General features: G+C 35.2%; 1 protein-coding gene across 1 annotated transcript; it reads left to right on the forward strand.

The window, feature by feature from the left end:
• Nucleotides 1–1,883: 1,883 nt before the first annotated feature.
• Nucleotides 1,884–15,388, forward strand: zgc:114041 (uncharacterized protein LOC574425 homolog). The gene is given in 7 exon segments (XM_051110257.1): nt 1,884–1,984; nt 4,943–5,044; nt 6,222–6,345; nt 6,347–6,452; nt 6,596–6,739; nt 8,829–9,599; nt 13,273–15,388. Coding segments are annotated over 5 exon segments (1,305 nt in total). The 5' UTR covers nt 1,884–1,984; nt 4,943–5,044; nt 6,222–6,249; the 3' UTR covers nt 13,461–15,388.
• The last annotated feature ends 4,428 nt before the right edge of the window (nt 15,389–19,816 follow it).

Below are 19,816 nucleotides of genomic sequence, written 5' to 3' on the forward strand. Positions count from 1 at the left end.
GAAGGATATTGCATTATGCTCTATTAACGCGTAGACAAAGGCATGTTTAATAAAATAAAAAAAAATCAGTTTTCTTTTACACCCTATTTAAGTGGCTATAGTGTCATTTTAAATTATTGCTGTTTGTATACAGATCAGTGTAATGGATAATTAGAAAAAAATGTTTGAGGGAATGAAATATGGCAAACCTTTTATTCCTTAATAGTAATCCTTTAGTCGCATGACTTTTCCACTTGTCTGCCATGTTTATGGCTTTCAGTGCACTGTAAAAAACAATTTGTTGAGTCAACTTTAAAATAATTTGTAACCTGACTGCCTTAAAATTTTAAGTTCAGTCAACTCAAAAGTTTATTCAACTTGAAATGTTAAATTTAGATATTTGAGTTGAATCAACTTAAAATTTTAAGGCAGCTGGGTTACCCATCTGTTAAGTTTAACAAACACAAATATCTAAGTTGTTACTTAGTACCGCTTAACATTTCAAGTTGAATAAACTTATTTTAGTTGACTGAACTTAAATTTCAAGGCAGCAGGGTAACAAATTATTTTAAGCTGACTCAACAAATTGTGTTTTTTATTTTTTACAGTGTGGGACAAAGTAATTGCAGAGAAAAAAAAAAAAATACCAAGACAAAATGTTGATCTCTGAATTTGATTCAGAATGGCTAAATCACAAAACATTTTACAGACGTTGGCACAGACCCTACCTAATATAATATCTATGGACATTTATATGTCGTAATGTAAAAAAAAATAAATTTAAAGGAATCATTTGTAACAGAAATCAACAGGTTGAATGGCCAAAGTTTTAATGCAGCTTCAAAGGGCTCTACATGATCCCAGTCAAAGAATAAGGGTCTTTCTTTGCACGTTCACTTTGTAAATACTGGGTCGATACTTCCGTCTACATCACGAGTGACTTTTCCAACATAATGCGTTGTCGAGTTATTGCGAGACGAGCGTTTGTGGTTAAAAGGTATATAATTTTTACATTTATTTGTAGAAAATGACTGATCATTTCACTAGATAAGACCCGTGTTCCTCAGCTGGGATCGTGTAGAGCCCTTTGAAGCTGCATTTTGGACCTTTGGAACCCGTTGGCCACCGTTGAAGTCCACTATATGGAGAAAAATCCTGGAATGTTTTCCTGAAGATCCTTAATTTCTTTTTGACTGAAGAAGGAAAGATATGAACATTTTGGATGACATAGGGGTGGGTAAATTATAAGGAAATTTATATTCTGGAAGTGAACTAATCCTTTAAATAATTTCTGGGTCCATGCGCTTCATCAGATTCCAAAAGCAAAAAACACCCTGCTGAAAAGAATCAATAGAACCATCACAGAAAATTCTAAAAGTTTCCACTACAAACATTACAAACCATCAACTTTTAACCATTAAAAAATGGTTTTCTGTAGTGTGTTTTGAGACATATTGCATTAGGATTTATTGGTTTATTGGTAAGCCACCAATAGAAGGCAACCAATTACCAGTAGAGACCAATAGGGTTCATTACAGTTTTCATTAAAACAAATACAAGTCCCATTATAACCAGTAAAACTATTACATATTTTGTGATGGTGTCTATTGTTTTTTTTTTCCAGCAGGGCATAGTGCTAGTACACTCATGATGTGCTGTAATGCTACCAGAAATGATTATCGTATTATCAAAAAATAGCAAAATCTTAGTTGGCCTGAGTGTGATAGATCATTTATGAACCGTTAAAATATTAGTATCCGGGACACAACAAGCGAGCTTCCACCCCGAGCTTCAGCGAATAAATGTTTAAACGGCTTGCCATACGGAAGCGTGTTGAGCAGGAGGTCGGAAGGGGTGTGGCCAATGTCGTGCAAGTTTATAAATAGAGCTTTTATCAGCGGCATCCTCACAGTGCTACAAGTGTTATGCTGCAGCCTGCGGTGAGGAACATTAGGAGGACCTGACCGAAGAAAGGACAGGAGAACAGGCTGGTCGCACCTCTGGTGTAAGTAATTTCCCTAGCATAGATGTGGAGCAGGATTTTATTTTAAAACATCGAAAGTACGCACACCATTATAGAGAATTCTCTTGCAGAAAAGCCTCAGAAACACGATCAGTTCATAAGCATTGTGCCGTAAGATGTACAATGCTGTATAAACAGTATTGGGGTTTATTTTTGAGTGTCCATTTCTGGATGTAGTAGCACACCAAAACACTCAACCTTGATATTCCTGAACATTTTTTAGGTTAAAATCTACCTTCACTGTAGAACTGACTCTTAAATCAGGGTTATTATAGCTAAACTAAAAAACATTTTAGTTTAAAATAATATAGAACGACGTTATTTCATTGTCATGTAGTTTACCTTGATGTACTAAAATTATTAAAACTAAAACTGATTTACAACACATTTACTGAAATTTTAACAAAAAAATAAAATTTAAAATTAATATTATATCCGAATATCAAACCTGGTGTGTATCTCAATGATACTAAAATAACAATTATTGGTTCTGGTTTTACTGTGTACACCTGTTTACCAAAAAGATGAAATTACTGTAATTTTGGATGAGGAAGTTCATTTTGTGTCCTGTAACGTAAGATTAGATTTTATTTCCTGTGATTTTCAGCTGTGTTGTGTAATTCCATTGCTTGTAAATACAAAATAAATTGTTTGTAGTAAGTGATTTAGCAATGAAATTGGCAGTTGTTTTCAATATAATTGCTAAACAAGTCTACAAGTTTTATGAGTGTGTATTCAGTAGAAGACTGTGATTCAACATGCAACAACTAGATGCTGATGCAGACGGGTTCCTGACAGGTTGGATGTACACAACAATAGTGCAGACACATGATGAAACATGGAGCTTTCGCCTGTAAACCCCAGGAGTGACTGTATTTACTTTTTACACCCAAACCTATAAATGCTGTCAAGAGTGTGCATTAACACAGATTCATACAGTAATAGAACGGAGTCAATTAAAGTATGAGACTGAAGCAAGTTGTTTAGAAAGGTTAAAATGGTCACCCGCTTCATGAATGGTTTAAAGTAGCCTTTTATTTGGAAATCAGATGATTGTATGTGAGTTTGGAGGTTGTTGACAGTTTAATAGCTTCTTTAATTTGTCAAGCAGTAATATGAATGAGGGAACAAGCTCAAGGCTGTCATGAACTATGCTGTAACATGAGTATGTTTGTCTGCTGCTAGTGGCGCGGAGTTAATGTCAGTGAAGAACTGGCTTAGTCCATGATCACAGCAGGCAAGGCTGGGCAGTGGAGCAGGCATTGTGGGTCATGTTGTTGACGCACAAGATCTTATGATTTCTGGCACTTGCTACAGATTTCCATTGTCAACAATTGTTCCTGTTAGGTCTCTCTTCTCACTGCTTAGGTTTTTTTGTGCTGTTTTGAAGAGTTGATAGGTGTTTAACAGCTAGAATTTATTAGGGAAACAGTTTTAAGGAATCATCAAATGTTGTTTTAGTGTTTTTTTGTTTGTGTATTCTAAATTGCACAGTAAGATGTGGAACAGGCTGAAAAGGTGCTGACGCAGATACATTTCAAATGCTTTTTCATGTTGACTTCAACTACTAAGGTACAAAGAAAAGAGTTTTCAGAAAATTCCTAAAATTTAACATTAAAGCAATTTCAGTGTCATTTTGTTTTTAGATTGTATAAACATAACTATTCAAAAGTTTGAGGTCAGTACAATTTTTTTTTAAAAGAAATTAATACTTTCATTCAGCAAGGATACAATAAATTGATCAAAAGTAACAGTAAAGAAATATATTTTGATTTTAAATCTTATGATTTCTGGCACTTGATACAGATTTCCGTTGTCAAAAATTGTTCCTGTTAGGTCTGTCTTCTCACTGCCTGTGCTTTTTTGTGCCGTTTTGAAGAGTTGATAGATTTTAAGTCTTTAGCAGCTAGAATTGTTTTATGGAAACATTTAAATCGTCAAATTTTGGACTTTTAGTTTTGTTTTGTTTGGTCACAGCATGTTAAACTGCAGAGTAAGAAGTCAAACAGGCTGAAAAGGTGCTAACGGAGATGCATGCTTTTTCATGTTTCGACTACCAAAAGTACAAAGAAAAAAAGAGACGTTTTCAAGAGAGAAGAGAAAATGACTAAAATACTTCAGCAGTTTCAGTGTCATTTTGGTTGAATGCCCATATCAACTCGTAAACAAAGCAGCACCGTTTTTGTCAGATACTTTCGTTTTTGGAAGAAGGCGCTGTGAGGAAAAAGCCTTGTATTTACTCCAGATGAGGACGCGCTGAGAGGAACAGGCTAAGCTTGTTTATCTCACAAATAGAACGCGAGTGCGGCTGCAGGCAGCTGAGGAGAACTCTTATGCAGTGTAAGTAATGGCCTTATTGGCATTAGATAATGTGTTGTTGTGACATAAACTTGAACACATTTACTAGTTGAACTTTTTCAAAACTATAATTCCTGAATAAAATGTGCAAAATTGAGTGCAACATTTTGAAAAATCATAGGCAACTTTTCAATGCATCTGTAAGGCGTCAGGAATGTTTTATGTTTCATAAACAAATTGACATTAAAGTAGGGATAATGTTTAGACGATATAAAAGTAATGTCTAAGAAAGCTTAGACCAGTCTTTACTGTTGAATACTCTGCCTGCAAATATCTGCTCAAACGTGTACATAATGTGGTTAATAATAATTTCGTTTCTCAGATGTTGTTTTTGTGCTGTATAATAATAAATACAAAGCGTGTGTGCATATGATAGCTATAAAATCACATGGGCAATATTAGTGATTGCTAATGATGGCCTATCAACATGCTCACTGATTTATTCATTTATTTATTTTAGTGACCAGAAATATGAATATTTTTTGGGATAGAAATGATAGAACTAATGCTTTTATTTAGCAAGGATGCTTTAAATTGCTCCTGATATTAACATGCTCACAGATGTTTTTTGTTTTGTTTTAGTTGTTTGTGATCTGATACCTGCACAACAGATGAATCCTGCAAACTTTTCCTCTGAGTGCGCTGTACCAACATCAGATCTTCAACTACAGTGATATTCTAATGGTAAAATAAGTTCCTTGACTACTGATGATGAGTTTTGCACGCACTTAAATATCAGGTATGATTTACTTGTTTTACTTGTTGAACAGAATTCAGGAAAAAGTTTTCAGAAACTACACAACGTCTGTTTACATCTCTGTGGTTAGATCAGTGTGCTCAATAATGTGTCTTTGACCTTCATAATGTTTGTTTATATTATACTGTGTTGTAAATAAAATACAGATAATCTAAAACCCCAATCTTTGAATCTTCTCACATTGTTTCTTACCTGACAGTCACAGTCTCATTGATGGGCCATTAGGGGAGGGCCTTTTGACTCTCAGGTGTGAATCACTAAATATTCAGTGGCCATTGTCACTCCCTCTCATATTCCCTTTCGATCACAAAACACGTCTTAGAAAATTTAAATAAGTATATTGTTTTTTGTGAACGACTGAACGAGATGATTTTCACATCATTTTGTAGAAAAGACTCTAGCCTAACACATTCAGTTCTCAAAAGTCTTGTGAACAAATGTTCTGAATGTGTTTCTTGGTCTTATTTCAGTGACTTTTTCACTAACCGTTGTTTTCTCAAAAACACAAATATGTACATTCATGTTGCTTGCATATTATTGTAGCCCAGTTTGTGGTGATTACTATGTAAATTAGACTTCAGCCATTAATGTGTTTATAAGATACTGAAAAAAGCACAAATGTCAGGGCTTCTCCAGGGCCCCAAAACACCCTCAGACCCCGGAGGGTTAAATCCTTTTCATTTGAACTTTCGATTTATCAAAGAATGATAAAAAATAGTAAGCAGGAATGAAAATATTTAATCTTGACAACCCCAGACTTTTGAATGGTAGTGTATAGGCCAGTGTTATTGTTCAATAAAATTATTCAAAATCTAAAGCTTTTAAATTAATTTTTTTTTAAATGTTGCCTTTGTAATTAAGTTTGTCACTGATGTATAATAGAGGTACAGAGATATATAGATCAGTGGTTTGAGTACTTGAATTACTAAAAACACAAAATAAAAAATAAACCGAAGTATTAAAAAAATAAAAATGGCAAGAAAACATTATTAATACAAAAATACAAATGGGCAATATAAGAAAAAAAGCTCATTCAAAATATGAATAGCACTGGTATAGGGTTACATACCACATTGTTAAAAAATCTTCTTTATTATTTTACAGCAGGTGAGAACTGACTGGCAGATTCAGCATGAAGAGGTGCTCAAGCGATCCGCCGGATGGTGGCTATGGCTGGGTCGTGGTCACCTCAGCCTTCTTCATCATGGGCCTCACCGCTGCTGTTTTAAAAAAACTTTGGCTTGTTTTTTCTTGAAATCCAAAGTCACTACAATGTCCTTACCAGTACTACCTCATGGGTGACCTCAACCACTATTGCAGTGTTTCATTTGGGATGTGAGGAATGACTTTTCATGTCTTTTTCATATTGTTATTATCAGAAATTGTATGAATTGTCTCAGAACAGGTATAACATTTTCTGAAACTGGCATTTAATGATGACACCAGACCTTTTTTTTTTTTTTTCCTCGTCTGTTTAGCTCCTCTTGCCAGTACTCTAAGTATGCAGCTATCTCAGCGCACTGTTATCATGGTCGGAGGGCTTCTGGCTACCTCAGGAATGATTATTGCCTCTTTGGGGCTCAGTCTGCCTTGGATGTATCTGTCTGTCGGTTTACTTCAAGGTAAGTTTAGCATTAAGGAGATGAAAGAGATTCTGTCATTAATTAATCACCCTCATGTCATTTCAAACCCATAAGACCTTTGTTCATTTTCAGAGCACAAATATATTTTTGATGAAATCCAAGAGCCCTCTGACCCTGTATAGACTTCAATCGTACTGCCATGTTCAAGGCTCAGAAAGGTAGTAAGGACATTGTTAAAATAGTCCATGTGACATCAGTGGTTCAACTGTAATTTTATGAAGCTATGAAAATACTTTTTGTGCGCAAAGAAAAAAACAACAACTTTTCAACAATTTCTTCACTTCTGTGTCATTCTAGTAAGGTTGTGAGGTTGAACCATTGATGTCATATGGTTTATGTTGACAATGATGTCCTTACTATCTTTCATGGCCTTGAATGTGTTGCTTTCCTGTCTAGGCAAGGTCAGAAAGCTCTTGAATTTCATCAAAAATACCTTCACTTGTGTTCTGATGATGAACAAAAGTCTTACAGGTTTGGAACGACATGAGGGTCAGCAACAGAGTTGTCATTTTTGGGTGAACTATCCCTTTAAACAATTATGCAGTACTGGAATGTCAGCACATGATGCTCTTGTTTACAAAATGGGCATGGAAATCTTACACTGTTGAAAGTGCCATGCCATCATAGTGTTACATTAATTCTATGAAATTTAGATAAATGCACAGTTTAAATAAAGCATGTTCTTATATTATCCAAATATCAAACCATAATTCACTAGATGCTGTTTGGCTTTAAATATAGTCCACATCTAAGGATGGTGGCTGTATGTCATGATCACCACCTTTTTTTATTTTTTTTTTAATGAATGCTGTATACATTATACTATAGAACACATATACAGTATTTAATGAATGAGTCTTCTACGGCATTGAGGACATACAGTATGTGAGTGTCACTGAAAAATAAAATGGGGAAATGATCAAATTATTAATTTAAAATAATTGACAGACAGACTTATTCAAAACATTTTAACATTTAAATTAATGTAACAAAATATATAAGCTATTAATTAATCTGGTTTAAATGCAGTTATTATTATATATCATCTATTATTTTATAACATTATTTAAATATGTTTGATTATTTGCCAATTTAAAGTTTTGATTTATACATTTATTTATTTATTTATTTATTATTATTTTTTAAATATTTTTATTCAGCAGTGATTTTAAATTGATCAAAAGTGACAGTAAAGACATTTATAATGTTACAAAACATTTATATTTCAAATAAATGCTTTCTATTCATCAAAAAATCCTGAAAAACAGAGAAGTGTTGTAGTTACACAAAAATATTAAGTTGGTTTCATAACAGATAATAATAAATGTTTATAAGCACCAAATCAGCATATTAGAATAATTTCTGAAAGATCATGTGACACTAAAGACTAAAGACAGTATGATGCTGAAATTTCATCTTTGCCCTCACAGAAATAAATTACTTTTTACAATATATTCAAAAAATAGAAAACCATTAAAAATTGCTGTAAAATCAAAGCCATATGTCTAACCAAGTTATGTAACAAATTTGAAGTTGGTATCACAAAAATGTGGTTCCTGTAACATTTTGTTTGGTCATTATACCAAAAATAACCACTGGGTTACAGGAATGTTTTTGATGCAGTTTTTTGCCACAAATCAATCGTTCTCTGTCACAGTATCACTTCTATTACAAAACAGTCACCAAATATGGAACCCTTGGAAAATATGGAAGATTACAAAAAATTTGACTAAAACACAAGCCACAAAATCGCATAGTCTATATATGTTTTTATATCTTGATTTATATCATAATATATACAGCTTTAAACAGGTAAGACCCATTCTAGGGTTAAATTGTTGTAATTTTTTTTACAGTATCACTGTTTTTACTATTTATTTATTATTTTTTTAATCAAATAAATGCCCCATTGGTAAGCATAAGAGATATTTCAAAAACTTAGCAGTGCACATTTTTTTTTTATTTAATACATTCCTAAGTGGCACTCTTAGTCTTCCATATTTGTCTAGTAATAATTCAGCTAATTCAACATTTTTTTTTCTCTCTCTCTTTTCTTTTTGTCATCTAGGACTTGGTGTCTCATTTTCCTGGTTACCAGCTAACAGCATGGTCAGCCATTATTTCAGACGCTGGCGACCCATTGCCTACGCCATTGCTAGTTCTGGAGAGTGTGTCTTTGCCATAGGATTTGGCCCGTTTTTCCAGTGGCTTATTGACAGATACTCTTGGCAGGGGTCTCTGCTCATCATCGGTGGTCTTCAACTGAATCTGTGTGTGTGTGGTGCTCTGATGAAACCTCTTCCATCTGCACAATCCTCTATCCAAGACAAACACAAAACAGACACAAAAGAGGAAAGCGGGACATTAAAAAAAGCCACTTGCTCTCTCATTCAGAAGCCTGAGCTGCTGCTATATATAGTGTTTGCCATCTTGGCTGCGGCGGGTTTCTTCATCCCACCTCTGTTTCTGGTGCCTTATGCCAGTAGTTTAGGCATGGAGCAGTACTGGGCAGCCTCGGTTCTGTCAGTGCTGGCGTTGGCAGACCTGCTGGGCAGATTAGCATGCGGGTGGCTGGCTAACCTGCGGCTTGTGAGAAACCTGCAGCTGCTGACCATGGTGGTCACTGCGCTGGGCGTGGTGCTGCTTCTGCTCCCCATTGGACAGAGTTACTGGAGTATCCTGGTTTTCTCCTCACTCTATGGCTTCCTGTTTGGCTGCGTGGTGGCCATCCATGTGACGAGTATCGTGGATATTGTTGGACTGGAGGGTTTTGATAGCGCTCTAGGGCTCTTCATGCTGTTCCGAAGCTCTGGAGGATTTTTGGGTCCACCTGCTGCAGGTCAGTGCATGTCTTTATACACTTTCAAGCATGTCAGACTAAAGGTGCTGTAAAGAGAGCTACAACAAAAACTATATTAGCGTCCAAACCAATGGATGACAACATTCTGTTTACAAGCATGCTCTGCTGTTTCGTCATCTGCCACTTTAAATGCTCAAGCTCTTTAAAGACAGGTGGATTCTGATTGGCTGTCTTTGTATGTGTTTGTGTTTTTATCATTCATCATCTGAAAAAGTGTATATATATATATATATATATATATATATATATATATATATATATATATATATATATATATATATTAGGGATGCAACAATACATTTAGTCCACGGTTCAATACGTACCTAGATTTTTAACCACGGTTTTCGGTTCGGTTCTAATAGCTTGCCACATCAGTGTTTTTTTTGTTTGTTTGTTTTTTGTTTTGCAATAAATTAACAACAAAATACTCCTTTAAACATCTGTACACTGAAAAAAGCGTGGATTATTATATGTCTGCTTAATATTACTTTTGAGAGAGGCATTATTTTTTCAATTTTTACACAAAATAGGATGGGTTTCATTCATACTGGACACCAGAGGGTGCCCTCGTGCAGAAAATCCACATATGCGTCAAAGAAGTAGCACTGATTACGTTCCGTTCCAGCCAGGAAATCTCTAATATGGATAAAGCCGTCGCTATTGCTATAACTGAATATAATCAAGATATAACGTTAAACGTTTTGAGTGATGAAGTGTAAGGACAATAAACGCACGTCTGCAATAATATATGACTTATCTGTGTTATTCAAGCCATCTTGTGTATTTTCATAATGATTAAGTGTATCTGTAAGACATTGCTAATCGACGTACATAGAATATAAGTATAGAATTTATTGTCTGCCTCATTCTGTGATACAAAGCCACATCAGATCAGATAAGGAAGTTATTTTAAACACTCAACTGATGTTGTGAATTAAAAACAAGTTATAATGTTTTTTTTATAACTTTTGTTTTTATAACTCTTTTGTTGGACAACAGGTTTACACTGTGTGCATAATTATTAGGCATGTTGATAATCTGGTTGTATTTTTTTACCAAGCACATTTACCAATTCCAAACCACAACAATCTTAATAACTACTATTAATTTTGTATTTAATCATTTGTAAGTGATATATAACTGTCCGTGAAGGCTGGAAGTGAAAAACTCCTTATATTCAGGTGTGCATAATTATTAGGCATGTTTTCTTTTACAGATAAAATGAGCCAAAAAAGATATTTAACCCAGACTGAAAAGTCCAAATTATTAAATGCCCATGAGAAGAATGCAATACTAATGCATTACAAGAATTTGCAAAGTTAAGGCTTGACCATTGGACAGCGAAATGCTTGTTGAGTCTGCATGGTCAGAAAAAACAGGTGGAGAACAGGTGTGACACCATCAGGAACCGTTTAGTCTCCAGCGCCACCATTTTCCAGAACTGCAACCTACCTGGAGTTTCCAATGTGTCAGGTTCTCAGAGACTTTGCTTGGTAAAAAATCCTAAAAAATGCCCCTGACTTAATAAGAATAACAAGCTGACGTCTTGTGAAATACATGAAGACAGTTTTTTTATATGCTTTAGAGACAGATAAGTTGAGAGTGACTCTTGAAGGACAAGCATCACATCCTCTTGTATCTCTGATTCAAGAATTTATCTTCCAAAATCTGGCAGTAAGTTTTGGGAGTTCATTTTAGTCCATCTCTGCAAGTCAGACTTTTCAGGATAGGAGACTAAACGGTTCCTGATGGTGTCACACCTAATTCTTCACCTTAATTCCTAATTCTTTTGCAGTTAACGTGCATCTTTTCTTCTCCACCTGTTTTTTCTGACCATGCAGACTCAACAAGCATTTCGCTGTCCAATGGTCAAGCCTTAACTTTGCAAATTCTTGTAATGCATTAGTATTGCATTCTTCTCATGGGCATTTAATAATTTGGACTTTTCAGTCTGGGTTAAATCTCTTTTTTGGCTCATTTTATCTGTAAAAGAAAACATGCCTAATAATTATGCACACCTGAATATAAGGAGTTTTTCACTTCCAGCCTTCACAGACAGTTATATATCACTTACAAATGATTAAATACAAAATTAATAGTAGTTATTAAGATTGTTGTGGTTTGGAATTGGTAAAATGTGCTTGGTAAAAAAAATATAACCAGATTATCAACATGCCTAATAATTATGCACACAGTGTAGAAAGGCTTATCATTGCATGTCATTAGAAGGGAAGATGCTCTGCGTGTGTTGCTTTTTCAAATATAAGCGGGGAAGCGTTTCCTCATCTCAGCACGTGAAATCACGGGCACACACAGCAAATTCCGAGAGAAATAAAACAACGAATTTATTTGAATGCAAAACCAAAAAACCACAATTCACAAGTGCGTATTGGACCGTGGATGTCGTACCGAACGGTTCAATATTACATTGAGAATTGTGACATCCCTAATATATATCACACTCGTGATTCGACCAGGTGTCGTAGGTAATCACAGCCGTGCCGATATACAGCCGTATCGCACGGCAACGAGTATGATATTGCGTTTGTACAACAGTTTGATGTCACGAGTGTGTAAATGCATTAGAAACCATAACGGACTGTTTTTAAAAACCCACTTTTGTGCTAATGTACTTCCTTCTGGCATGGATTCAAATCTCAGTTTTGACAGTTTAACAGCTGAGCCTAAGCCTCTGTTACTAATTCGAAAACGTTGACTTGCTTCAAAGCTTACTGTATTAAAAGCTCTCTATATTATGTAGAGCAGGGGTGCCCAACCCTGTTCCTGGAGATCTACCTTCCTGCAGAGTTTAGTTCCAACCCTGAATAAATAAGCTTTCCATTGATGTGTGGTTTGTTAGGACAATATTTGACCAAGATACAACTATTTGAAAATCTGGAATCTGAGGGTGCCTGGTGACTGGTTTTGTGGTCCAGGTTTGTATGTATAAATGTGTTATTTAAATAGTGGTCCTCTTTTTAAAAAAAAAAAAAAAAAACTTTTTTTTTCATGTTTTTTTTGACTGTTTAAACAGATGCATACTTTGATCAATATATTTCTCATTTTGCATTATGTATAGATACATTTTTGACCATTGAAAAACATTTGATAAAAATGTGAATGTTATGTGTATGTTTGAACAATTTGCTGCATAATCTTTTTTTAAATTTAAAATTGTTAAAATTTAAGTTATTTAATAGTACGTTGTCATATTCCCTTACTTTTACTGTACCATGATGAGCTGGGACAAGTAGGTGATGATGTGTAAACGTAGGTGTGCATGTTGACAGACATTAATCTCTTTAACGTCATGAAGGATTCTTGCAGCTTACTTTTAAAAAGATCCATCTTTTTAGACTGTAGAAAATGTTTTGAGTTCACTTTCACATTATGTTGTTCTTTTATTCCCAAAAGACTAGAAAATTTGGTTTCTCAAGATATGGCCCCTTTAAGACTTGGTTTGAGTCATTATAAACTGCTAAACTTGAGTATGGCTCAATTTTACGGTGGTGTTTTGGCAGGGAGGACACAGACGCTGCTAACAGCAGGTTTTGTCTTTGTCCCATACTCCCAATTCCTTCATACTCCCATGTCCCATACTCCCATGTCTTCATCACTTGTCTCATGTTTCTCTTGTGTATCTGTGTTACAGGTTGGCTGGTGGACTGGACTCATGACTTCAGTGCTAGTTTCTACTTGTCTGGCCTCTGCCTTATCCTGTCTGGGGTTTTCGTGGTGCTTGTTGACAGACTGGTGGAGAAGAAAAAACAAAGACTACCAGATTTATGTGCTGAGACTACAGATCATCCAATACTTAAAGCGGACGGTGCCAATGTTTAAAAGCCACTGAAGATAATTGGCCAGTGTTTTACTTTTGTTTTATGAACTTTTGTGTATTTAAAGCCATATTATTAGTGATGTTTTTACTCAGCCTCTCACCCCATAACTTCCAGACAGAGAGATATTACTTTAAGACAGTGGCATTATTGTAGCCACGTTTTAAGCCACTAACGATGACAATTCAGAGTCTGTTTCTACCCTTAGAAATAATTAAAGAAGCACTGAGTGCAGATTATATATATGACTATTTTACAATATCTGAAAGCAATATAAATAGTCTGATTTTTCTGTTTGTGTGCATGGCCAGTAATACATATTACATATGCATATAAGCCACGTCCAGTGGCTCCAAAAACGTGAAGTGGCATTTGCAAACAAGTGATATCCTTATTTTCTCATTGTCTCAAGGTCATTTCTGAGGTTTATCTATTGTTTTCTTTAAAACATTACAAACTTCTTTCTGTGAAGTGTACTTGTACTGTATTAAAATAAATAGCATTTGTTTTCATATACTTTTAACTGATGCAATTACATTTATTAGTGTATTAGTGTTGTTTCCGAACCCCACAAAAACAAAGCCATGCAATTAGCTCATCAGTTGTTGGGGAAGTGGAGTGGTTTACTTCACTATTTAAACAAGTCTTTGTTTTGCATTGTATAATACCACATTTCTTTGAGTTTGTAAAGCAGTTTCTGTCTGCTCTGTATATGTGGTGTAAATTGTGTTTACTTTGGAATCACAAAGATGCCTTGGAAATGGAGAAATCTGCTTATATGGACACAGCTGGCAAATAAATTGTACAAAGAATTTTCACCTTTAACCTCAAAATAACAGCCAGCCAAATCATTTTGTGCACTGAACTTATGTTCCAGAATCCTGTTCAACGTTCAGGTTTATACGAAAAAACACTACTTACTGTTTATATCACGTCTGATGATTTTATAAATTTATTTATATGGTCAAATAGTGTGTTTCTGATATAAACGTGCCATAAACAGTGGAATCTTGTTGTGTTATTTAATGTTTTAGCATTTTAGTCTTTTAGAACTTCTCCAAAAACATATACCAAGGACAAACAGCAGTGTTTTACTTTGTTTTATTGTGTAAGTCATGTCTTCGTTTGCATAGATGGATTTGTCTGTTTATGTATGGTGTGTCTGAATTTGTGGAGGTGACAAGACTTGCTGTGCCTTAACTGCAAGTGACAATCGGGAAATGATTTTAACTATTTATTTTAATGTTTCTTTTGATTTGTAATGAATGTATTAGCAGTAGAAAGTTTTTAGGTTAATCAGATCAGATTTATTTCTAAATGCCAGGGTGAGTGGAAAGTTAATTTGTTTCAGACATTCATTAAGAACTATTATATATGCAAGAATTATACTGTTTTTGAGTACTTTCAGAAGTTCTGTGAAAGCACATCTTTGAAGCATTTTACTGTAAAATTAAAAATTAGAGTCTAGAAGGACCACCAAATTAGCAGGCTACTATAACAATGGCATGTTACCTATAATGTAGTCAACCAAAGGTTCCAAAAACACACAGATTAGAACGTTAATCTGAACTGAAAAACACTAAAAAAACTGCGAGTTGTCGAAAATCATTTCTGAGTCCAGTGATTAGGTATATCAGATTAGTTTGTTTTCTTAGTGTAAACTGACGACTCCGAGATCATGCCATCACTAGATGGCAGTGTAACTACAGTAAGAGAAACAGGTTGTGCACTTTTTATGCCAGTTCTATAGACTTGATCTGAGGCGTAACGAACTGCTTAACTGAGTTCTGAGATCGTCTCGCTGTCCCATCACTAGATGGCAGTATAACTACAGTAAGAAAAGCAAGTTGTGCACATCGTGTGGTAATTGAGTTGCGGTGTAATGTACTGTTAGTCTTGTTTCATACAATAAAAATATGTATTTTCACTTTCTGTACTCGTCTCTGCCTAATGAATGTTAAAGTTTGTGTTGGTTAAACCAAAAAATACAAATTCTGTCATTCCTTTACCCTTATGTCGTTTTTCTTCTTTAAAAATGATGGACAGAATACTGATATTGTATGGAAAAAGCACAATCTTACTACACAGTAATTAATATTAACCCAAATATGTAAATTCTGTCATCATCGTTTCAAACCTTAAGAGTTATTTTTAATATTCTCTCATAATTTTTCTCCATCCATTGAAACTGCATAGAACCACACATTTTACTCATCAGAAAGGTTCATAAACACATTGTAAAAGTAATCATATGAATCGAGCTGTTTAATACAAGGTTTATGCAAAGGAAAAAAAAAAAAACTTTAAAAGAATCACCGGATGCTTATTTTCCACAAGTTGATATGATTCTTTACTTTCATATATTCTTGATTTATTACATGTAAAATAAAACAAAGTTTTTTAGTTTTAACATTGATGATTAGAGCTTACAGCTCATGAAAGTCAAAAATCCAGTATCTCAAAATATTAAAATATTTACATTTGAGTTTCATAAATGTCCATCCCTACAGTATAAATTCTAGGTATCTCATGTTCTTTGAAACCACAATAATGGGGAAGACTGCTGACATGGCAATGGTCCAGAAGACAATCAGTGACACCCTCCATAAAGAGGACAAGTCACAGAACGTCATTACTGAAAGGGGTGGCTGTTTACAGAGTGCTGTATCAAAGCATATTTAAATGCAAAGTTGACTGGAAGGAAAAAAAATGGGTAGGAAAAGGTGCACAAGCAACAGGGATGACCGCAAGCTTGAGAAAACTGTCAAGCAAAGCCGATTTAAACAGCTTCACAAGGAGTGGAATGAAGCCGGAGTCAGTGAATCAATAGTCACTTCTGAAACAGAAAAACGTCAGAAGCATCTTACCTGGGCTAAGGAGAAAATGAACTGGACTGTTGCTCAGTGGTCCAAAGTCCTCTTTTCAGATAAAAGTAAATTTTGCATTTCATGTTTAAATCATGATCCCAGAGTCTGGAGGAAGACTGGAGACGCACAAGCTTTATGGAAATGCTGATTTCCTTTTCCAGCAGGACTTTAGCACCTGCCTACAGTGCAAAAACCACTTCCAAGTCGTTTGCTGACCATGATATTACTGTGCATTATTGGCCAGCCAACATGCCTGACCTAAACCCCATTGAGAATCTATGATATATTTTGAAGAGAAAGATGAGAAACAGTCAATCCAACAATATACAGACGATCTGAAGTCTCAATAGTGCCTCAGCAATGCCACAGGCTGATCGCTTACATGTCACACTTTACTGATGCTGTAATTTTGAATTTGCTGTAATATGTGCTGCTGACCAAGTATTGAGTGCATAAATGAACATACTTTAAAAGAACTTGAACTTTTCTGTTTTGCATATCCGTTTTTGATTGATCTTAGGAAATATTGTAATATTTTGAGATATTGGATTTTTTTCATTTCATGAGCTGTAAGCTCTAATCATCAAAATTAAAACAAAAAACTTTAAAAATGTTTTACTTTACATTTTTAATGAATACATGAAAGTTTCGGTTTTTGAAATAAGTTACAAACAAAAAATGAACTTTTTCACGATATTCTAATTTTTTGAGATGCACCTGTATATTTGGACACAGGCACAGTTTTTTTTGTTTTAGCTGCTGACCAAAACAAATTCAAGAAACAGTTATATAATGAATATGGGCTTAAAGTGCACATCCTGAGCTTTAATTGGAGGAAAGGTTAAGGAATTACAGCTCTTTAATATGTACCTCCCCCTTTTTCAAGGAACCATAAGTAATTGGACAAATAAATATAATCATAAATAAAATGTTCATTTTTAATATTTTGTTAAGAATCCTTTGCAGGCAATGGCTGCCTTAAATCTGAAACTCATCGACTTCAGAGACTGGGTTTCCTCATTTGTGATGATTTGCCAGGCCTTTACTGGAGCTGACTTCAGTTGTTGTTTGTTTGTGGGTCTTTCTACCTTTAGTTTTGTCTTCAGCAAGTGGAATGCATGCTCAATCAAGTTGAAATCAGAAGATTGATTTGGCCATTGCAGAATATTCCACTTTTTTATCTTCAAAAACTCCTGAGTTGATTTGCTGTATGTTTTGGGTCATTGTTGATTTGTATGGGTAGATAGTGTACACAGCATGTGTACATAGCATGCTGTTTAAATAAGAGTTCGGTTCATAGATTCATCATGCAGTCATATTATAATTATTTAATTATTATGCATCCTCCGCATAGTATTTTAGGTTTTGTCTGGGACTGAGCAGTCTCTTATTTAGATATCCAACCGCAGCAAGCCCACTCATCTGCCACTTAACATCATATTGAGCAACACCCAGCACATCGGTAGGTCTACAATATTAGCCTAATATCATTTCACATACAGACTTATCGCAGTGTTAGTTAGTGGGTGACAAGCTACTGTAAACTAAGCTTGGCAACCTTGTAATCGCTCATACATCGGAAAAATGCATCGGATATCATCATTTTTTGTCATGACTATTTCATTAATGATCCAGCATCATCTGTATTAAAGAGAAAGAGTCGCTTCACCCAATTTTTAAAGTGAAATATAGAAAATAGCCTTGACAGCCTAAGTTACTTACACATAACTACTGAAAAACGTTGCGTTCTCCTACCGGACTCCTGTGTATATGGTAAAGGAGGGGAAAGCAGGCAGTGGACCAAACCACTGTTAGGCAAGGAAGGGGGGACATAAAACATTTCTGAACTTAAAACGTATTTTCGCGTTTATATTGTTTTACTACTTACACAATTATTTTAAGTATATGTCCATTATAATATTTACAATACACAGAGTCGCTTGTAATTATATTTTTAGGAGGAGCCTTGTCCCACTTTACACTGTCCTAGGTGAAACAAACCAAAAATAGCATATATAACATCACAATCAATACCAATAGTACATTGAGTTTAATTTATTGACATGGAAGTCATATAGAAACGTCTTAATGCAAAAGTTACATCTATACATCAAAATAAGTATATAGTACAAATTCTTCGGGACAATGATTATGTACGCAGCTCCGCTGAAAGCTTGCGAGTGGAATATACAGATAGTAGATATTTGTTAAGCACATCTTCTGGGGTTTTTATTCATTAAAACCAAATGCATTCATCAGTGATATTATATTTCAAGGGCAGGGACATGTTTGTGTGCATTTTATTTTGTGGTTTCAATAGAACGAATCGGGAGAGTCTCCACAACAGAACTGAAGCGCTCGTCTGTGCATGAGCCGCCATCACTGACAGCAACAAGCACTCAGCGTGATTTCAAAATCAATACATTTCAGCATATGATCGCCTTTTATTTAACACAAACAAACAAAATCAATACTCTGCTACTCAACTACAGATGTTTCATTTGTTACGGGTATGTTTGTACCACTTTCAATGACGTAGGAGTCGCATTTACAGAAGAATATTTGATTTGTCCGCCAACACGGCATGCACAAATACACGTATCCATTCATATCTGATTTATTTCCACATATGAATGAGGCCTGAAACTGATCAGAGAATATCAGAATCCATGTGATTTTTTTCCTGCTTACACATGTGGGCCATATCGATCTATGCCACATGAGAAGAAAAAATCGGAATTGGGTCACTTGAAGCATGCAGTGCAAATGCGGCCTAAGAGACTGTAAACATTCGCTGCATTTAGCCACAGAACTTGCTAACTAGCACATTATTAGGAAAGGTGATTTGCGCGGATTCATAAAACCCCTTATACTCACTTCTTCTGTAGGTGAAGCTGGATCACGAATGATTTGCTCAAACATAGGCATTTAGGCAGATCAGGGGCGCATTCCCTTCAAAAACAAAAGTAATCCACTGCGTCTTCAGCGGCTCAGATATCGGGAGTAAATGACGACTGCTATGGTCATTATTGCATTCAACAAAAGAACACCTCAGTCGCTTAGGAGCCATTCTTGTCTACCCCGCTGCGGCGTCAAAACAATGGTGGACTTATTACAGCTCAATCAGGGCGGGTCTAAGGTAAAACGCCAGTGTCAGTCAACAATCATGCGAGCGGACTGGGTCTGTGTGACGTCACAAAGGCAAGAATCTAAGAATGGCTTGATCTGAGAAAGGGGTTATTATTTTGGGGGATTAAAAAAAAACACTGGGTGGATTTTTATCATTATAGGGTGGATGTGTACACACACTGCCAAGACACATTTCAGTTCAAACAACATGTAAAAGTGAATACTGCATCCGATGACCCCTTTAAATGATGAATAGATTTAATTTAGGCTTTTATTCATATATACACATTGATGCATATAGAGCATATGAAGTAGAGTAAATGGATGCTCAAACATGCTGGTCCATGTTTACGCTTTCATGTTT

The sequence above is a fragment of the Labeo rohita genome, chromosome 5, assembly GCF_022985175.1.
Source record: "Labeo rohita strain BAU-BD-2019 chromosome 5, IGBB_LRoh.1.0, whole genome shotgun sequence".
In the NCBI taxonomy this organism is placed as follows: Eukaryota; Metazoa; Chordata; class Actinopteri; order Cypriniformes; family Cyprinidae; genus Labeo; species Labeo rohita.